This window comes from Trichoplusia ni, chromosome 8 (genome assembly GCF_003590095.1).
Source record: "Trichoplusia ni isolate ovarian cell line Hi5 chromosome 8, tn1, whole genome shotgun sequence".
Classification (NCBI taxonomy): Eukaryota; Metazoa; Arthropoda; class Insecta; order Lepidoptera; family Noctuidae; genus Trichoplusia; species Trichoplusia ni.
The window spans coordinates 706,847-726,523 of NC_039485.1; the positions used below are offsets into that span (position 1 = coordinate 706,847).

At 36.9% G+C, this 19,677-nt stretch overlaps 2 protein-coding genes across 2 annotated transcripts in view; both read right to left on the reverse strand.

The window, feature by feature from the left end:
- The window catches only part of LOC113496556 (zinc finger protein 423 homolog), a 162,144-nt gene that overhangs the window by 23,078 nt on the left and 119,389 nt on the right, over nt 1-19,677 (reverse strand). The gene's annotated exons all lie outside the window — the stretch shown is intronic.
- Nucleotides 11,248-14,756, reverse strand: LOC113496551 (uncharacterized protein K02A2.6-like). Its single transcript, XM_026875806.1, has 2 exons — nt 14,669-14,756; nt 11,248-14,261 (listed from the first exon to the last, which is right to left on the reverse strand). The coding sequence occupies exon 2, from the start codon at nt 14,165-14,167 to the stop codon at nt 11,441-11,443; it is 2,727 nt and encodes a 908-aa protein (XP_026731607.1). The 5' UTR covers nt 14,168-14,261; nt 14,669-14,756; the 3' UTR covers nt 11,248-11,440.

Genomic DNA, 19,677 nt, shown 5'->3' on the forward strand with positions numbered 1-19,677 from the left:
AAACACACGTCTCAATAATTATAATTATCTCTTTACAAAGCTAACACTAATTACGTGTCTACTAGTTACACATTCAACGATGTTAATTGTACTATCCTACTTGTAAACTCACGCAGAATTGTATAAAACCCCACAAACTTCTGAATATGAGCGTGAAACAAAAACAAATTACTGTGTTGTCTGAACAATGTTATTTTAATCCATTAAGTGGCGTACTAATTGCGCACTCATCGACATTCGCTGTTTTGAGTGCGCAAAAACCAGATTACCGCGCCGTTTAAAGCTCTCAGGAAAAGTACTGTAATCAACGCAGTTGTTTGTTTACGATCTACATATTTTAATTACTCCGATTAAGACTTGTTTTCTTTGTTATTTACTTCAGGGAGGCGATTTTTCTTGTAAATACTTCATTACCCAGGTCGTTATGGAGAGTCAATGCTTGTACTCTATTGGTCTACAAAGACCACAAAAACAAGTGTAGGTACTCAATGGTTAATTTTACCAATAATCAGCACATAGCAAGTGTGAAGAGTTCATTTTTGACTGCACGGATAGCCGAGTGGTTGAGGTCACCACGCCAAAACCTGTGAGTGCGACGTGTCGCGGGTTCGATCCCCGCGTAGGACAAGCATTTGTGTGATCCACGACTCTGGGTGGCTCGTGCATGTGATTTTTATATTTGTGAAACCCCCCGCAACACAAGGATTAAATTCCTTTCTGCGGGAGTCGTTCTTTTTTTTAATGATGGACAAACGTCAATCATGTTTAAGTAAATAATGTGCCCGTCGTTCGTTTATATGCACTGTTCATACTCCCACATTAAGACATACATTTTATTCAATATTAAGCATAACGCCCACTACTACATACAACTCCCACTCTCAATCATTTTTGCGCATTGCTGGACAAAGTTGAACTGTAAGTCACATAGTTTATGGATCATAATTTGAAAGGAAATTAAGAATTAACTAAATTACATTTGTTATTCCAGGTGGACACCTTTTAATTTTTCTAGGAGCCCCTAATGAATTACCTAAATCGATATTAGGAGTTCTTAGCTACTCCCAGAATTTTAGATCATACATAATATATTATAATTACACATTTATCTAATACTAGCAGTTGCCCGCGACTTCGTCCGCTTGGTAAACAAACCCGTAGTACATCATTTTGTTCTATTGTTAATAGTATTAGCAGCGTACGCAGAAATAGGTTTTCGATTTTACACCTTTGGTTACATTATCGTAATTTTCTTTCGGAACCCAAAAATTTATTTCAAAATAAATTATAGCCTATGTTCAGCGGGGATAATTTAGCTTTTCAACAGTGAAATACTTTTTCGAATCGGTCCAGTAGATTCGAAGCCTATTCGTGACAAACAAATAAACAAACAATCAAATCTTTCCTCTTTATAATATTAGTATAGACACACAACGTGTATTATACCTACCTAGTTACGCGTAAGCAATTCTAATTTGATATCCAATCTATTTGTAATATCTCAGGTCATTATGTAAATTGCACAGTATTATAAGCATAGTAATTATCTTCGGTAATACGGGAGGCAAAGGTAAGTACACAGAGCTTACGAGATAAACGTGATTGATCGAGTGGGTGCGAGCCCTAATCTGGTGTGACGCTGAGCTCTGAGGTGTCAATCAGACAGACCTGTCTTTTGTTTTTGTTACTCTTCAGCTGATTAATATTATGGGATGGCTATATTATTATGCTTTTTCTTATCAATTTTTACAAATTATGAGAGTAGGAAGCAAAGATAAATAAAAAGTCGTCAATTTTCGTTTGGCATGTTCGGTATAATATAATATGATGTACATTGTACAGTTCTTTAATAAAACATGCTTTAACTTAGATTTGCAACGAAAACAATTATAATTCACAATGTTTTTTGTATGATGCTGGGAATCATCATCATCATCTCAGCCTATCGCCGTCCACTGCTGTACGTAGGCCTCCCCCAAAGAGCGCCAACCATCCCGGTCTTGGGCAGCCCGCATCCATCCGCTGCCAGCCACCTTATTCAAATCATCGGTCCATCGTGCCGCATCATGCTGGGAATAGGTGTACTAAATGAATAATATTAATTACAGGTATTTTCATCCCAAGGCCGTATGGATCTTAAGTATGCATTTCTAAGCTATAACAAAAAGACACGTGTTGCTTGGTTTGCCTGTGAATATCTGCCTCCACTATTAACTTAATTACCTACTTAATAAAACTGAAAATCCTTTTTATTTTTTTCATTAGCCGAACTCTTTTCTTGCTACTAGGAGACCAGGGACGATAGGAGCTGTTTTGTTCTAAATAATCCTGGTTAACCTCAGCCAAGGAAAATCGAATCTAAAAAACTGTGACAAAAGGTACAAAATTGTTTACCAGCCATTTTTAATAGTGGAAGACTTCATTACCGTTCCATGTTAAAGGCCATTTTAACGAGATACCTCTCGACCTTTATATCGCTTTTTAAGTGGAGGCAATAGAGTTGGTTTTTATTGCCCAATAGGGTCCAGTTAGACTGGACGTTAGTGAGGTAATCAGGAAAGGAATTAGTGTTTATAGAGGTGTTCGTTTTATGATATAATTGTGTGAGTTTTTTATCAAGCAAAAGAATCTGGTGACGGTGTTACGTTAAACAATCAAATCAATAATGTTATACAAAAATTGAAATTTGTCAGTAAATATTCAACAAATTATCGAAAACTTTTTATTATAGAAACAGTTTACGTACCTTAAAAGTACCACTTATTATTCAAGGGCGTAAAACTAAACTAATTTCAAAGTAAACAAAAACAGGCAAAAAGAAAGGAAGGTAAGCCTCAAAAGATATAATATATTCATAAAGCCCAGTATCAGAACTCAACTGACGGGAACGCTGTTATCTTGGCTCGTGTGAAAAAACGTGTGAGCTGCGCGCGTTGAAATATGCATGCAATTACCGTTCCTGTGACAGTCACGGACCGGCATCACAGGGGAATTGATCAGAGCGGCACAACACGACGACGACAAAACGGAATACATTTGATAATTACGAAAAAGTTAGAAAATATTTTAATCTTTTATATAGGTATGTAGGTAGGTGCTTTATCAGAATAATTACAAATTGAGCCAAGATCGTGGACCTAGTGTGATAGAGCTATAAATTTGGAACATCGATAGTAAAACAAGAACACATAAGGAATAAAAAAAATACTCGATACAATAATAATCGAAATTTTATCGTGTTAGGAATTTAATTATTACATAAATTAGAATTACCTAGCACTGATAATAAAAAAAAACATGATCTGCCTTCAGTTTATCCCTAAAGAAAATAAGTGTTATACGTGGCACTAAATCAATTTAGAGAAAAAAGATTTTTTTTAAATTGTTAAAAAAATAACGTGAAGAATAAGCTTCATCGCTTCCCTATACTTAGACCAGTCTCCGAGCGAGGCTTGTGGAAATAAGAAATAAAACGTGCTCGTAGAAATCCACCTAAATTAATCAAGGCGCACCACATGGAGGTCGGACCATAAAAATAAAACTAAACGTGCTATTTTTCAATTGGCGAAACAAACGTCACGGGTGGTCAATAAAGAAAATGGCGGGATAGTAAATCTGGTCGTGACGTCACTACAGATAAATGTAAGGACAGGTTTATGGGTCCATCAGGTGCATTACGAGATTGTTTCCTTTAAACTAAGCTGCTTTTGTTACTTGTTGACACTTTTAGAAGTTATGTTATGTAGTGGAGTTTTATATGTTTGTCACGGTTAAATGTTGACCCTGGTAGTTTAAGTATAAACGTTTATTTTATTTTCGTTATTACAATAAAACATTTAACTGACGTCTGACTAACTACGTAAATTAAAGTGTTGACTATGTTTCATTTGAAGTTACTTATATATTTTTGGAATTTTTAAAGGAACACCAAATTGAGCAGTTAAATGTTGTGATTTATGCGTAACGGTTTTCACAATGTTCCTTTAATCTATACTAATGTATAAAGCTGAAGAGTTTGTTTGTTTGAACGCGCTAATTTCAGGAACTACTGGTTCAAATTGAAAAATTCTTTTTGTGTTCAATAGACTATTCATCGAGGAAGGTTTTAGGCTATATTACATAATGCTGCAACAAATAGGAGCGAAAATACAATGAAAATTGTGGCAAAAATGGGGAAAAATATTAATGTTCGAGGGCTTCCATTTAATAATTCCTAACTTATATCTTGTGACCACGCGGACGAAGTCGCGGGCAACAGCTAGTTTGTGAATATGCTTCATTCTTCCATAATACATCTTTGAAGAGACAAAATATTTCATTTATGCATAGTACATACATTTGACATTCCATGTTGCTTCTATTTTGTTGTTGTTTTTGTTCAAGTTGGAATCGAAGCTTTCGTGTTGTGAAAACGGCGTCAAAATTCAATTAGTGATGGCACGAGTTGCCTAAATAAATGGACGAAAAAAAACATGACGGTACAATGTTTCTGGATTATTTTGCGAAGGCAGAAGTGCTTTTAAATGAAACAGCTCTAAATACATGTATTCATAGTCAATGGTTACTGACAACCGTCGTGCTTACAGCCGGACGCTCGAATATTAATCTAGTATATTCAATTTGTTTTGACACTTTAAAAAAGGTAAAAAAGATGATAGTGCCTTTTCGTTTAAAACTTCAGTTAAAATATCAAAAGTGAGCAAACAATAAATAAGGATTACCGAATCAAATATAGCACTGAAAAAAATCAATCACGCTAAGATTGTTTTGTAATAACTAAATAATTTAACCAAGAATTATTCTTAACGGATAAAACATTTTAATTAATGACAAAATTCCTGACAGCCTTGTACATTTACCCTCTTATATTTCAGTTTGTCGTGGGGTAGGTCTGACGTGTGTCATGTTACTCATGTTGCCGCATGTAGCTGGACACGTCAGCCTCGTACTAATACGACTGACAGCTGAAACAGCTGTTGTAGGCAGGGAATATAACATACAATTATATGAAATTAACTAATATTGCTCTCCTGCCTTTGTCGCCCAACAGGGGCAACTTTCAAACATTAATTATTACAGGAATTTAATAACTAGAGGGGGAATTAATAAATTAAGAATGTTACAGGAAATAACTGTACAAACTGCTTATTATTGTAAACTTATATTACGAGGAATCAGAACTAAATACACATAATAAACCTACAAGTTATGAAACGGCACGTAATAACAATATTTTCCTAGTTCACTAATCGGTTTTACAATATTTATTGGGTGTACGGCGCTTAGCCAAAGTGCTAACATATTTGTCGGTAATAAAGATGTCTTCCACGCTCCGGCGCGTTAATACCTAAGCCCGAAACTAATATCCGTGAATAGCAAAAACTAAATTGGACTATCCTAGGATACGAGACGCGCGACCCTTAGAACCAATAAAAAACCGAACTTTAACGTACCCCAACCAATAACATAGAAAAAATTATTGTAAAGAAAATCCTCCTCAATAAAAATACATCCTCTTTAAAATTAAGCTTAATTGAATAAGAATTTTCATCTATAATCGAAATAATAATTCGCTTGAACAAATTCAAAGGTCTCAAGAAACCCGCGGAACGCAAAAATAATATCCCCATACTTTAAGTTAATACCCAAAGACGACTGGCTGACTCACTCCAATTACAGACCGGTGGGCAAGACATGCTTAGGTTGCGCCACGCCAACTGAAAGCTTTTGTCTGAATTGTTTACATGCATGTATGGATACGTTTGAATTAAAGTTGAAGTTATTATTTATTTGCTGGTATAGGTGCACCTGTTGATATAATGATGATATGTTTTTTTTTGTGTTAAATCTTTTAAAAAGCATAACTAACTATTCATATGAACTTAGATTCATAATTGTCATGACCTATTTTCTGGGTGTGAAATAATAATAATAAAGTAAGATGAAATTTTAATTATTGTAATAACACTCCTGAAAAAATAACTTCCGCAGTAAAAAAAACCATTATGTGTGTAGGGCTGCTTCATAAACATTTCAATAAAATTATACAAGCACAAAATACACGTATTTTAAATCCAGTAGAGACATACAGTATAAATAAAAACAGAAAATGCTCCTGGTCCTACAAAAAACACGAAATGTTGTATTTTACGTAGCAGATGCTAATTATGTCATAAAATTAAAGCGAGCACCGATTATTCGGATATCATCGGGAATATAATGCGATTGTGTTTTTTTATACTTTCATCGTATCTGATCCTGTATTGATTTTTTGAGGTGAGCATTGGCATGTTTTATTTTTAACTTCATTCAGCCACTTCCGCCTTTACAATGGCAAAGATCTTTATTTCAGAGTGCGTGGTACCTAGGGGGTTTTCATCACTTGCATATAAGATTATTGACCGAAGTCTTTCTTCTACAATTGCATATGGATGAAGGTACTAGTCTTAAACTAGGTTATCGGGAAGATACCTTCTTTAGGGTTAGACCGTGATTGTGCCCTTACACTTTACGCATATAACATAATATATTATTATTTCCATCTGTCTTTGTTAAAATAGTTTTTTATTGAACGATTCTGATAAAGAGCACAAAGAGAAATATAAATGTTAAAACCTCCTTGGTTAATGCTTCTATGTATACCTATACTATTGAGGCTGTATTTTTTAGCTTCCTATAGAGGATACTCCACCTTAATAATTATTTTTCTCGTATCGATGAGATTGCTTCATTCCCTTTTGTATATTCATGAAACTCTACCCACATACTGTCCTAAGCCTTATTAAATTAGAAAATGCTCGTTTTCCTCGTACACCTAAATTGTTATTCTACGTTATTTCGGCGAAAAATACTCGGTTATTTTGGTTAAAGTCTCTTGATTAAAAATTAATATTGTGAATTAAATCTTAATCGTCAAATGAGGTTTCACAGAGCATTTGTTTGCGTTCTTTATCTCTTTTATGTACTACGATAAACAGGTATTGTTCCCTCTTTTTCGTGAGAATAGGAACGATAATAGTTAAGTAACATAGAATTATTAGTTTTTTGAACTTGCGGGGGTTACCTGCACTAAACACTAGTTCGCTCGTATTTTTTCCCGGCTAGTGTTGTCGAGTATTCCTCGCCGGCTATAAATTAGTGCCGTGTATTCGGCTATCCCCCGCTGCGGGTGGTTGCCGGTAATAATTTTCGCTTGTATCCTGTCACTGATAATGCACTTTAGGGATTAGTGAACAGTTTTACTATTGAACATTAATCAGTTAATGGCGCGCGTTAATTAAATCGGATAATATTGTAGGCTGTGTTATCATTATTAATGATGCTATCTATAGTTTGCTTGAATTGGAAACTGTTGGGGGATGCTGGGAACTATTTGGTGATATTAGTGTTTGAATACGAAGGCACATGTTTTCAAGGTTGAAATACCACATCCTTATGTAATATTTTTTTCATTGTTGTGGAAGCTTGACAGTATATACACGGCATGGAGTGGCATCTCTCTTCAACACTCTCACTAACATTACTTTAATACGTGGTGGTAGGCTCCATTAGTGGTGTCTTTCATTTAACGTGTGTGGGGAATCGTATCTTCAGAATGGGATGTTTCAGTATGACTATCGAGGGAAAGTTTTTATTCTGTTTAAATTGATTTTTACGAGGGGCAACACAAAAGTTTCTTAAACAATTGCTTTTCGTATGTATTTTTCCTTGGTTCTTGGAATGTTCAATTAAGTATGGTGCAATTAGTCATACGATATCCTCATGCTTGTCTGTAATACACATAACATTGGCTGTTTATGTATGTGCAATTAACCATGATGAAACATATGTACATATAACTTCAGGCTGGTTATACGTACACACGTGAGGAAACCGCAACCTAGCCTTCGCTATCTCGTCGATGACCTACATAAGCATACATACATACATATATGTATTCAATGCCACATTTAGTCATAATATGTTTTATCGAAACCAACCGATCCCGTAAACTTCGTTGAGACTGATTTGAGACTCCGCTAATCCTATGACTATCCAAGCCCCAAAAAAACTCATTCAAATCTGTTCAGCCGTTTAGGAGTACACAAACTTACATACACACTCCAGTAAATTTATACTTTTATACTTTATACTAATTAAACTAATATATCAAGCTGAAGAGTTTGTTTGTTTGTTTGTTTGAACGCGCTAATCTCAGGAACTACTGGTCCAAATTGAAAAATTCTTTTTGTGTTGAATAGACCATTAATCGAGGAAGGCTTTAGGCTATAAACCATCACGCTGCGACTAATAGGAGCTAAGATACAATGGAAAATGTGAAAAAATACCGGGCAGGTATACCTAAATCATAACTTATATCTTCTACCCACGGGGACGAAGTCGCGGGCAACAGCTAGTTATATGTATAAAGACTTTCAAAAATGGCTTGATAAACTACCACTGGTAGGATTTTAGATTTAGTGTTTCCTAAAGTACGATTAAAACAAAATTGTTAATCACCTATCTGTCAAACCCAATGTCTGTCTGTGATTGGTCGTTACTTTGTTAGGCTTTTGATCAACTTATCAAATTACATTTGACAGCAAAATTAAATTAAATAGCCTTTTATGTGCAGATCCTATAGATGGCTAAATATTATGATTTCAATTTTTTTATGTGAATTTTAAGACTTGGTTATATATTTATTTTCATGATACAGATTACACAATCTTGCCAGGTGTTCTCTATATTAAAAGCATTTCGTCATTATGGAGTCATTTGTGCTATGCCTACATTTCCAATGTCTCTGAAAAACCTTGTATGCATATAATTAAATTATATCCTGTTTATGTTATCTGCTGATACAATGATGTAGTGGCAAGATAAGTGAATAGAGCGCATACAAAGCAATTAGCATAATTAGTGATATGGCCGGGATAATTGGAGACATGGAATAGTAACTAGTTATTGGGGGACATTATTGCATGGGATTTCCAATTATTGCATGTTAGATTAGTGATTGCATGGGATTGTTTTGAAAGATGGAGGAGCTCGTGGCTAAGCTATAACTGCATAGGTTGATCGATCACAGGTTAAGCTCCCCATATACGGTAACTGTAAGACACTGGTACTTTTTTTTTTGATAGTAACTGTCGTGAGAATGATTCATTATTAAATGATGTAACGGTTTACTCACGCGTATTTATCGGGGTAGCCCGACTAGTTTCGGACCCAACCGGAGTCCTTAATCATGAGCAGACGCGGCGGGATCGCGAGTCGAACTAATCTGGTCCGAAACTAGTCGGGCTACCCCGATAAATACGCTTGAGTAAACCGTTACATCATTTAATAATGACACTGGTACTTAGCTGTATTCGGTAAGAGTGGAAGCAAAGTCCAAAGGTTAAGATGATGATTAGAATATTGAGAGGAGATTTTAATAAGTTAAGCGGTATATCAGGTTTTTGGTTTCCAGACAAAATAAAACAGCTTTTGGAGTAGCGATTAAATGTAGCGTTTAAAAATAACATAATATTTACTTTCAGCCATTATCGAGTACACTGCTTAAGTCAATGTTAAACTGAAATTTAACTTGTTTAAGTTAAGTTTTGCTGACGATTTATCTATTTTAATAATATTGGTTTAATAGCCAAGTTCGCAGACAATTCGGTGCCTACGTAAGTAATATGTATATTCATCTGAAATACCTACGAATTTTAATTAAAATTTTATTCACAAAAACTTTCAAATATTCTCAGCCGACCTCAAACATTTAATTAAGTTATTAAATAAGGGCAATTTAAATTAATTGTGTACAATAAGACATATGAGAGGTTTCTAGTCTAGTCTGCTTAATTGTTGCCTACTTAGTTCTGAATGCGATACGTGTCTACCTATTGCGTATGTCTGTCTATTTTAATATCGTATTGCAATGAGAAAACTTTAATTAGCGAAAAGCAATTTGAATTTACCAAAAAATAGGTCTTTAGTAAACACGGTATATGACTGGATGGACAATGGTTTTGGAAAAACTTGTTAATTTTCATGCATAAAATCGGTCTGCAAAATATGACTGAGTGGTGATTTACCAACCCAGTACATTGAAATAGAGTTAAATTTTAACAGTTGGCAACACACGAGCTTAATGCAGGTTTGTCTAGAACTGATTTATTTAACCAAACATACAAACTGTAGAATGCTTTTCAAACAGCTGTTTATTCAGTAATTCGGTTAGCGAAACGATTCTAACCAGTGAACAAATTAATGCAAGTTTTGATAGAGTTCCTGTTTAATTAATTCCGCGTGAGAACTTTCTAGAAAACTATTCGGATTGCAATCTGTTGCTACCACTGTACCTTACTGCACGTACGTGAGATATTTGCGGGAAAGGGATGCCGCTATGCAGTGTAGACTGGTTTCTCGCTCCTACAACTGCAAGACTGTTATTTCATGAGGTTGTGGTGCAAGGGTGTACGTCGATGATGCTGACCACGTTTTCCATTCCACTTGCAGGATTGTATTGTACCTGTTTGATGGGATTTATCCAGAGAAATAACTTTGAAGTGAAATTCAATTTGTTTGTTTCGTGCATGTTTAGATAAGATTCGTGAAAACTTGTGAGATTTGGAATAGATAATCTAAATGTGAATTTGCGAAAGTTGTTCGATTTTGTTCATTTTTAGTTATGTTTTGTACGTACTAATTTTGTTTAAAAGTAATTACGGATAAAAGTGTCCTAATACTATTCGGTATTGTTTTAACCCCCCATGTAAATAGAGGGGTGTTAACTTTTTTTAGGGTCTGTCTGTCTATGGCATAGCATAGCTCCCGAATAGTTTGAGCAATTTCAATGTATTACAATTTGTATTAAAATTGAATTTATAAAGTTGGCTTAACACATTATACCGGCCTCATTTAAAATAAAATCTACCGTATATCTTAACAACGATTCCTTTGAACAAATAAAGGCGTGGTGAATGTTAATTGATCTCCTTGTATTCATTAGAGTGGAGCTCAAGGCTAAATGAGTTCCGTAGATCACGTACTTCACGATCAGACAACTTGTCTGCCTCGAAAACTAAATAACGCTTCGCCAATGGAAGGTTTTTCCATCTTCCTTTATATTGTTTTCAATTAACATTGAAATTCAAAAAGGTTTCCGAATCCGTATGAAATTAAATCTTTTATCTTTTAAACATGGTCGAGGTTTGGGATAATGGTATAATGATGTTAAATTGTAGAAACTTATTGAACTATAGCGGGGGGGGGGGTATAAATGTAAACAACGTCTTAGCGGCACACTGCGTATATTCAAACTGACTTCACTCACAATACAAATCACGCACACAACATTATCTAGATATACCCTACATTACACCTCCACCATTAAATTTAAGCTTAATTAAGTAAAATAACAAAAATAATGAAATAAATAACAATAAAAAAATTCTAGAGTTCAAACCTAATCAAATTCGAAACCATATCGGACTACTGGTTTGCGCTCTCGTTTTGGCCGTAATTCAGACGCTCCTGGAAGTGGTGAACAGAGAGAAGGAGACTTGTTATTGGCGCTATCGTCGCGCACTAAAGGTTCGATGCCATTATCTTTAGCCTGAAGTGGAAAGTCAACCGGTTCTTTATGTTGTTGGCTAAAGTCATCTCTACTCTCATCCACCACCTCATCCCCCAGCGATGACATGGCATTTTCACCCACACTCGCCGCCGAGTCACCAGGCCCAATATCAGGACAAGTAACATCAGAAAAACGTGACCTATGACGTATTTGATCCACATGCCGCTTTATAAATTGACCGCCATCCCCCTCCACGATATACCTTCGAGAACCTTCCCTGCCATGGACCTGACCTTTAACCCACTTATCTTGCTGACCATAGCCCCTTGCCCAAACCATATCTCCTTGTTCAAAGAGGCGTCTTACGCCACCCGCGTTTTGAGCCTGCCTATCCTGTGCAACGCGTATTCTATCTATTACAGCTCGATCGTTTCTTAATAAATCAAAACGTGAACGTAATCTACGTTTTTGTAATATCATTGCAGGGGTCTCCCCTGTAGTGCTATGGATAGTATTCCTGTAAGTAAGAAGAAAAGTTTGTAATGCGGCGTCTATATCGACTTTATCCCTATGCGCTTTTTTAATAGCACGCTTACATAACTTGACGGCGTTTTCCGCAGCACCATTAGAAGATGGATGGTAAACTGGCGAAAAAGATTGCTTAATTCCATTAAGTTTTAGAAACTCCGAAAATTCTCTACTGGTGAACGGCGGACCTTGATCCGAAACTAGTTCCGCAGGAAGACCGAATCGTGCAAAAGTTGTTCGAAGGATTTTTATAACAGCTGACGCATTGGTGTGTTTTGTTTCAAAAGCCTCAAGCCATTTAGATGTCGAATCCATTAATATTAGAAAGGTTTTACCCTTTAAAGGCCCTAGAAAATCTATGTGTAACCGTGTCCACGGTTGAGGTAAATAAGGCCAATGTTGAGGTACGGAGTGAGGCGGCGCATCCGCCTCCAGCGCACACGTCTCACAGCTACGACACATAGTCTCCACATCGTCATCAATGCGCGGCCACCATACATAACTCCTGGCCCAGCTCTTCGTCTTAACTATACCCATATGACTACTGTGCAACTGTTTCAATATTATTTGTCTCAAAGACTGAGGTATAATCATGCGATAGCCCCACATAATACAGCCGCCTTCAATATATAATTCATTTCGCCTGATGAAAAATGGTTTGAGATCATCATCGTTACAAAAATGTGGCCAGCCAGATTCTATATAAACCTTAATTTTACTTAATGTTACATCCTTAAAGGTGGCCTTGCTGACGTCATAGTTTGTTATCGGTAAAAAGTTCTCAACAAAATTGACATACGTTACTTCTTTAACTGCGCTATCGTTAGTAACTTTAGACGGCAAGCGCGATAATGCGTCGGCGCAATTCTTTTTGGACGACACGTATTCAATATCATAATTGTACCCCGATAACAGAACGGCCCAACGTTGCAACCTAGAGGCTGACATAACTGGTATACCAACTTTGTCACCAAATATATATGTCAGGGGTTTATGATCCGTTCTCAGTATAAACTTCCTTCCGTACAAGTACTGGTGATATTTGCGTATTCCGTAAATAATAGCTAACGCCTCCCTATCAATTTGAGAATAATTACGTTCAGCCGATGTAAGCGAGCGCGAGGCGTATGCGACGGGCCGCTCGCCGGCCGCCGTCACTTGCGACAGCACGGCGCCCACCCCCACACCGCTAGCGTCTGCCGTCAACACTAACGGTAACTCGGCCGAGTAGTGCATCAAGACTTCACTGCTCGCCAGCACCTTCTTTACTTCTTGGAATGCACTGTGACATTGGCTACTCCAATCATATTTCGATCCCACCTTTAATAGCTTGTATAACGGAGCGAGCATTGTACTTAAATTTTTAATGAACTTCGAGTAGTACATAATCATGCCTATAAACGATCGTAATTCTACTACATTCACGGGCGCAGGTGTATCTAAAATAGCTTTTACTTTATTGGGACAAGTATGGACTCCATCCTCACTAATCACATATCCTAAATAACTAATGGATTTCATGAAAAATTCACACTTTTCTTTTTTTACTTTTAACCCATATTTATCCAAACGTTGAAAGACTTTGTGTAAGTTCTGTAAATGATCACTTTTTGATGAACCTGTTATGATTACGTCATCTAAAAACACCCCCACGCGTGGTAAATCAGCAAATAATTCTTCTAAACGACGTTGAAAAATTCCCGGGCTCGACGATAGTCCGTACACCAAACGATTATACATGAATAAACCCTTATGCGTATTAATAACCGTATACTTCTTGGAATCATCTAATAAAAATTGGGCATAAGCCTGGGATAAATCAACCTTACTAAATCTTTTGCCCCCGTGCAAGCGAACTAACAAGTCTTCCACTCGTGGAAGTGGATAGCGATCAACTTCTAAAACTTTATTTAACGTCAATTTATAATCTGCACAAATTCTAATGTTACCGTCCTTCTTGACCACTGGTACAATCGGCGTAGCCCAGTCGGAGCGCTCCACGGGGGTGAGGATGCCATCCCGCACATGCTGTTGCAGGGCCCGCTCCACCGGCTCGCGCAGTGCATACGCCAGTGGGCGCGCGCGCATAAACACCGGGCGCGCCCCCTCCCGTACATGTATGCTGACCGGCGGGCCGGTGAATCGGCCCAGTCCCTCCGCAAACACATTACAATATCTGGAACTGAATGCATCTAAACTGAACTCCTCGTCTAATATTTTATTTACACAGGCCGGTTCAACAGTCGGCAACTGAATACCTAATTCCGTTATCCATTGTCTACCGAGCAAAGCCGTTTTCCCGTTTTTAATTACAAATAAATCCAAGACCTTCACTTTATTTTTGTATAAAACTCGAGGCGTTATAACGCCGACTGGATGCACTGACTCGCCAGTATAATATCGTAGGACAATATTACATTTATTAATCGATAAACTACTAAATAATTTCCGATACATATTATAACTAATGCACGATACCGCACTGCCTGTATCGCATTCCATACTTAATTCTACATTGTGTACTATTAGAGTAATCATAAACGGTTTACACTGGCTTAAATTTAAAAGATTAAAATTAATGTCTATTACCTCCTCGCTGTGATCACTTTCACTTTCTATTATACTGTCGGCCGCTGTAGCTTCCACCCAGTATTGGCCCAATACGTTCGGGCACATCCGCCGAAGATGCCCTGTCCTGTTACAAACGCGACATACATAACTTGCGAATCTACACGTAGACGCAGCATGCGTTCCGCCGCACGCTCGACATTTTTGCTGGCGCGCAGCCTGCGCCCGCGCTTGCGCTCCATGCGCGAGCATCGACGTCGCCGGGCTTCGTGCGCGCTGGCGTTGGCGGTTGTCGCGCGGTCCGGCCTCCCGCGCCGTACCATTCACATCTCGCGCCTCTTTCTTCCCGCCCGCTGCACCCGCCGCGCCCCTCCGGCGCCATTGTGTCCCCTCTATCGCGTGACAGTCCATCGTTGACGAGTCACCGCTTGACCTTCCGTGCCCTTGAACTACGCTCGCCGCATCTTTTTCTGCTGATTCCAAGCTAATTGCCAAACTATATGCCTTTGCGAAATCTAATTTGGGTTCGGCGAATAACCGTTGGCGAATTGTCTCACTGCAAATTCCGCACACCAACTGGTCCCGTAGACTTTCTTGCAGCCAACTGCCAAATTCGCACGATTTGGACATTTTTTTCAATATAGCTATATATTCTGCAATAGTTTCACCGCTTGCTGAATCCTTTTTCTAAATTTATATCTCTCAGCGAGCTCACTGGGCTTGGGCTGTAGATGTTTCTCCATTATCTCCACGATTTGCGAAAACGTTTTAGTTTTTGGCTTATCTGGCGTACATAGGTTAACTAAAAGTTCATAACTTTCCGCCCCCATGAGTGTTATTAATGTTGGCACATATAGCTCACTTTTCACCTCGTTCACTAGGTAATACTGTTCCAAACGTTCGATGTATAACCGCCAATCGTCCTTATTGACATCGAATTCCGCTATTTTACCTATCTTCATTGTATATTAAACACTAAACATGTACGCTTTAAAATGTCGGTTTAATCCTCGTCGCCACTGAACTATAGCGGGGGGGGGGGGTATAAATGTAAACAACGTCTTAGCGGCACACTGCGTATATTCAAACTGACTTCACTCACAATACAAATCACGCACACAACATTATCTAGATATACCCTACATTACACTTATTAGGGAATATTGAACATATTTTTGTAATTTGTATCATTAAATGAAAATACTAATTATTTAAGGTTTTAAGCGGCGTTTATTAGCATATTTGAATATCATTATTTACATAACTCTAATTCAGAAATAAGGAATGTTCTAGACTTAGTCTAAAAAGTTCGTAACTGCAACGGTGTAGCACTAATTAAACTGCTACGTCAATGTTGCTCTAGCCGTATTTTTAGTATCGTACAATAATATAATTACAGAACCACAGATGCGCGAGTTCGTGTGTAAATTAAACTCGGATCAATAAAAATCAATTTAGCTCGAGATTTGTCATCTCAACACTTCACTTCGGCTCGCAGAACATATTCTGTTTGAATAAGAAATGTTCCAGTAAAGTCCGATTACGAAAAAATGTTGAGAAGGCAGGTTTTATGAGAATTTGATGAGGCTGTAGAGAAAAAGCCGAATAGTCAGAGAATGACAAACCCATTGGCGCAGCTCGGAATTGTTTTGCCCTCGCAAAGTAAAATTCGTTTGTGCCGCTTCTTTTTGGAGTAGAATATTAAGTCATATAACTCGTTGTGTGTCGTTGATCTTTTTTGGGACATCAATCACTCAAAGTGCTGAGTTCAAAGTTCAACCGCGTAGCACGTTATGGAAGCGCTTAGTGCAATTTAGCTTAGTATATTAGTTTGTACCGTCCCACTGTTGGCTAAACCTATTTCCACGTCTCTTCATTCCCCTGCCTGAATTAAGCATCCACTTTAAACTGAGCTTCATTATGCCGTTTTTTCCAGAACAACGTGTATTAGTAGTGGAATATTACTCTTAATTTCGTATCGTACGATATGTACAGTTAAAATAATTATATTTTCAAAATAATTATACCATCAAATACTTTACTAATTAACTGCCACCGCGATATTAGGTAGTCAAGGTTTGTTCTAAAATTTGTTAAAGGATTTTTTTTTTACTTTGTAAATCCAATTGTTTTGACCGAATTACATTATGCTGACATGATAAGTCTTTAGCTATCTATCAAACTACTAGAAGTAACAGGTAAGCACCTACATCGGAGTACACTACCGGGTATATAGCCGCGGTGTCAACATGCTTCCGCGCAGTCGTTACATATTCTAGTAAGTCAGTGCAAACACGCCGCCTGTCTCGCGGTACTACTTAATTATGTAGAAACTTGTCAACATGTGAACTGAACACGTTTGTTAATTAATGTCATCTACGATTCAACAACTATTGATGTAACAAATGCCAATTTTTTGAATGCTGATATCTGCAGCCGACATTCGCGTGTACGAAAGTAAAATTCTATTTTGCATGTGACAGATTAGTCGGACGATGATCAAATAAATAATATTTGGAAAAATATTTTCGCAAAATTTTTTATTCTACTTTGCGAATATTTGTGACTATTATCCTCTAATACTAGCAAAGCGCAGATAAAATATCGCCACAAGTAAGTCTTATTAAAAATAAGCAGTTTTTCCTAGAAACGAATGTTTGATCAATATATAACACGGGCGTCCTATCGCAATCGACTGTAAATCATGTTCTCGGTTAGGAGCACCTAAATATACTTACTGAGGCACAAAAGCGTATTTTTAAGCTGCCAACCACGAGCAGATGGATTTAGCTGTTTGGAATTTTCTATTGTATCAAGTTGAATACTGTAGAAGTTTGTTTTGTTTTTATTTCGTACTTTAGACATAATAATATTTAGGCGATATAACTTTTAGGGTCCCATACAATAAGTTATAACGGCACAATATTTGTTACTGAGGCTCCGCTGTCTGTCCGTCAGTGCCGAGATTGTATCTCATCAACTTTTGATTTTTTACAGGTGATGTATTTCTGTAGCCGCTATTACAACAAATGAAAGAAAACATCAAGGATATGCAACGTTCATAAATATTGTCGGTGACCGAATTTGTGACAGGAGTCTGATTCACACTTGACCGTTATTATTTGACAGTTAATATTCTATTAACATAGTCTATCCTAATAGTCGAACTTATAACATTCAATTCCACAAATATAGAAAAATCACACCAAGTCCTTTCCAATTCATCAAATAGTTCACAATATGATTCTGCAAAACGCCCTCTTTAGCGGATCACACGTGTTATGCAACATGCATAATAACAGTATTACATGCTCTGTAACAGACACAAGTAGCATGTAACGCAGCATGTTGCGCTCATGGCTTGGCTCGAGTTATGTAACAGCGTGCGGGTACTAATCTGTGCTTGTCACTCGCTGGCAAGCCTCCAGTGAGGCGGTCTGGTGTGATTTCTGTTGTAACTAATTGTGTTTCGAGAATGTTATAGTAAGTAATAGCACAGAATAGTGAGTAAATGTATTCTTAGTTAATATGAAAGAGCGGAGTCTCTCAATACAGGCATTACTTTTATGGTTGTTACTTGGGTGATAAATGAAAATGTGTAATTGGAGTTTTAGAGGATCCTGTTGAAATGAAATTGCTATACTATGAATTCTAGATTGAGTTTATTCTAAGGAATTTCAATTTTTTTATTAAGTTTATGCTTAACCTAGCACTAGGTCAAATCAACGATAGTAGTAGAGGTTTAGTTGGTCAAAGTGATTTTTTTTTATAATAAGGTTTAATGGTTTACTCAGGCGTATTTATCGGGATTGCCCGACTAGTTTCGTCGAAACTTTCGGTACGAAGTTCCTTATTTTTTAAATGTTTCAATAATTATTTTTTAATGCAAACTTTAAACAGTGTATTTAATATATGTCCTATGATGGTTGACAAAATTTCCTTATTTCTAACTTTCTAATAATATTCTTCTACTTATGAATATCTTATTGTCATTCATCAACCAAGCCTTTTAAATTAACATACAATAAGTTGAACATTATAATAACATCCGTAGTTTCATTTCAATGTCTGACATTCGCGTAAACCTAAGAAACCACTAAATAACATCCAAGTTAAGACAGTTTTAAAACAACATAGCAGACTTGTATTTATTGTAAAACAATTTTACTCCAAGGTAATTATTGATGTGACAGTAATAGACAGCTGTCGCTGCCGTCACATACAGCTGATCAGGGGCTTGGATAAGTCGCTAATGATTGCTATCTTTGCAAACGAAAGGTATTTCAATATCTAAAGCAATTATGAATGGGCTAAAGCGAGCACAGTTTGTTAAACCGAGCAAAAAGAAGTCACTCTTTTAAATATTTAAGAAAAGTTGCACTATTGATAAAGAACGTAACTTACAACGAACAGTACGAACATTAGGTCTTGGCAATAAAATTAACTTCGGCAGGACGAACGACGAATAAATATGTCAAGCTGAACTAAACTGAACAAGAAACAGACAATTATTGTATGTGTTTGCTAAGCCTTACTAACTCATCGCAGATCAAGTCACTTTCAGCTTGGATTTCCTATCTTCATCTGTTATCTATCGTCCTGTGACGGAGCATTCGACTAACTGCGTTAGTGGTGGCTGAGTGCTGGCCTTATAGATAATGTGAGTTAGTTCGCAGTTCACCAGAATACGTGAACAGTTTATTCGGTAAAAAAAAACATATTCTTTCAGGATTTAAGTTTTGGTGCCTGAGATTACGTTGAGGTTTTTTTGAGTTTGCATTTTAAAAACAAAGGTTTTAATAGCTAAAAAGTATATAGTATAAAACTTAGGTATCAAGAGAATTGCATTAAAATCTAGCCAAGAATGTTGTGGTCACTACTCGCTGACCTCAAACACACAATTTTAATGACCGCAAATTTAACTAAACTCGCTTAAGTTAAATAACATTAAAGTAAAAATACACTCACTATAGTATTTATTACTTAAAGTTTCGACCTATGTCACCGAAATTTGTACCTGCCTTCACAAA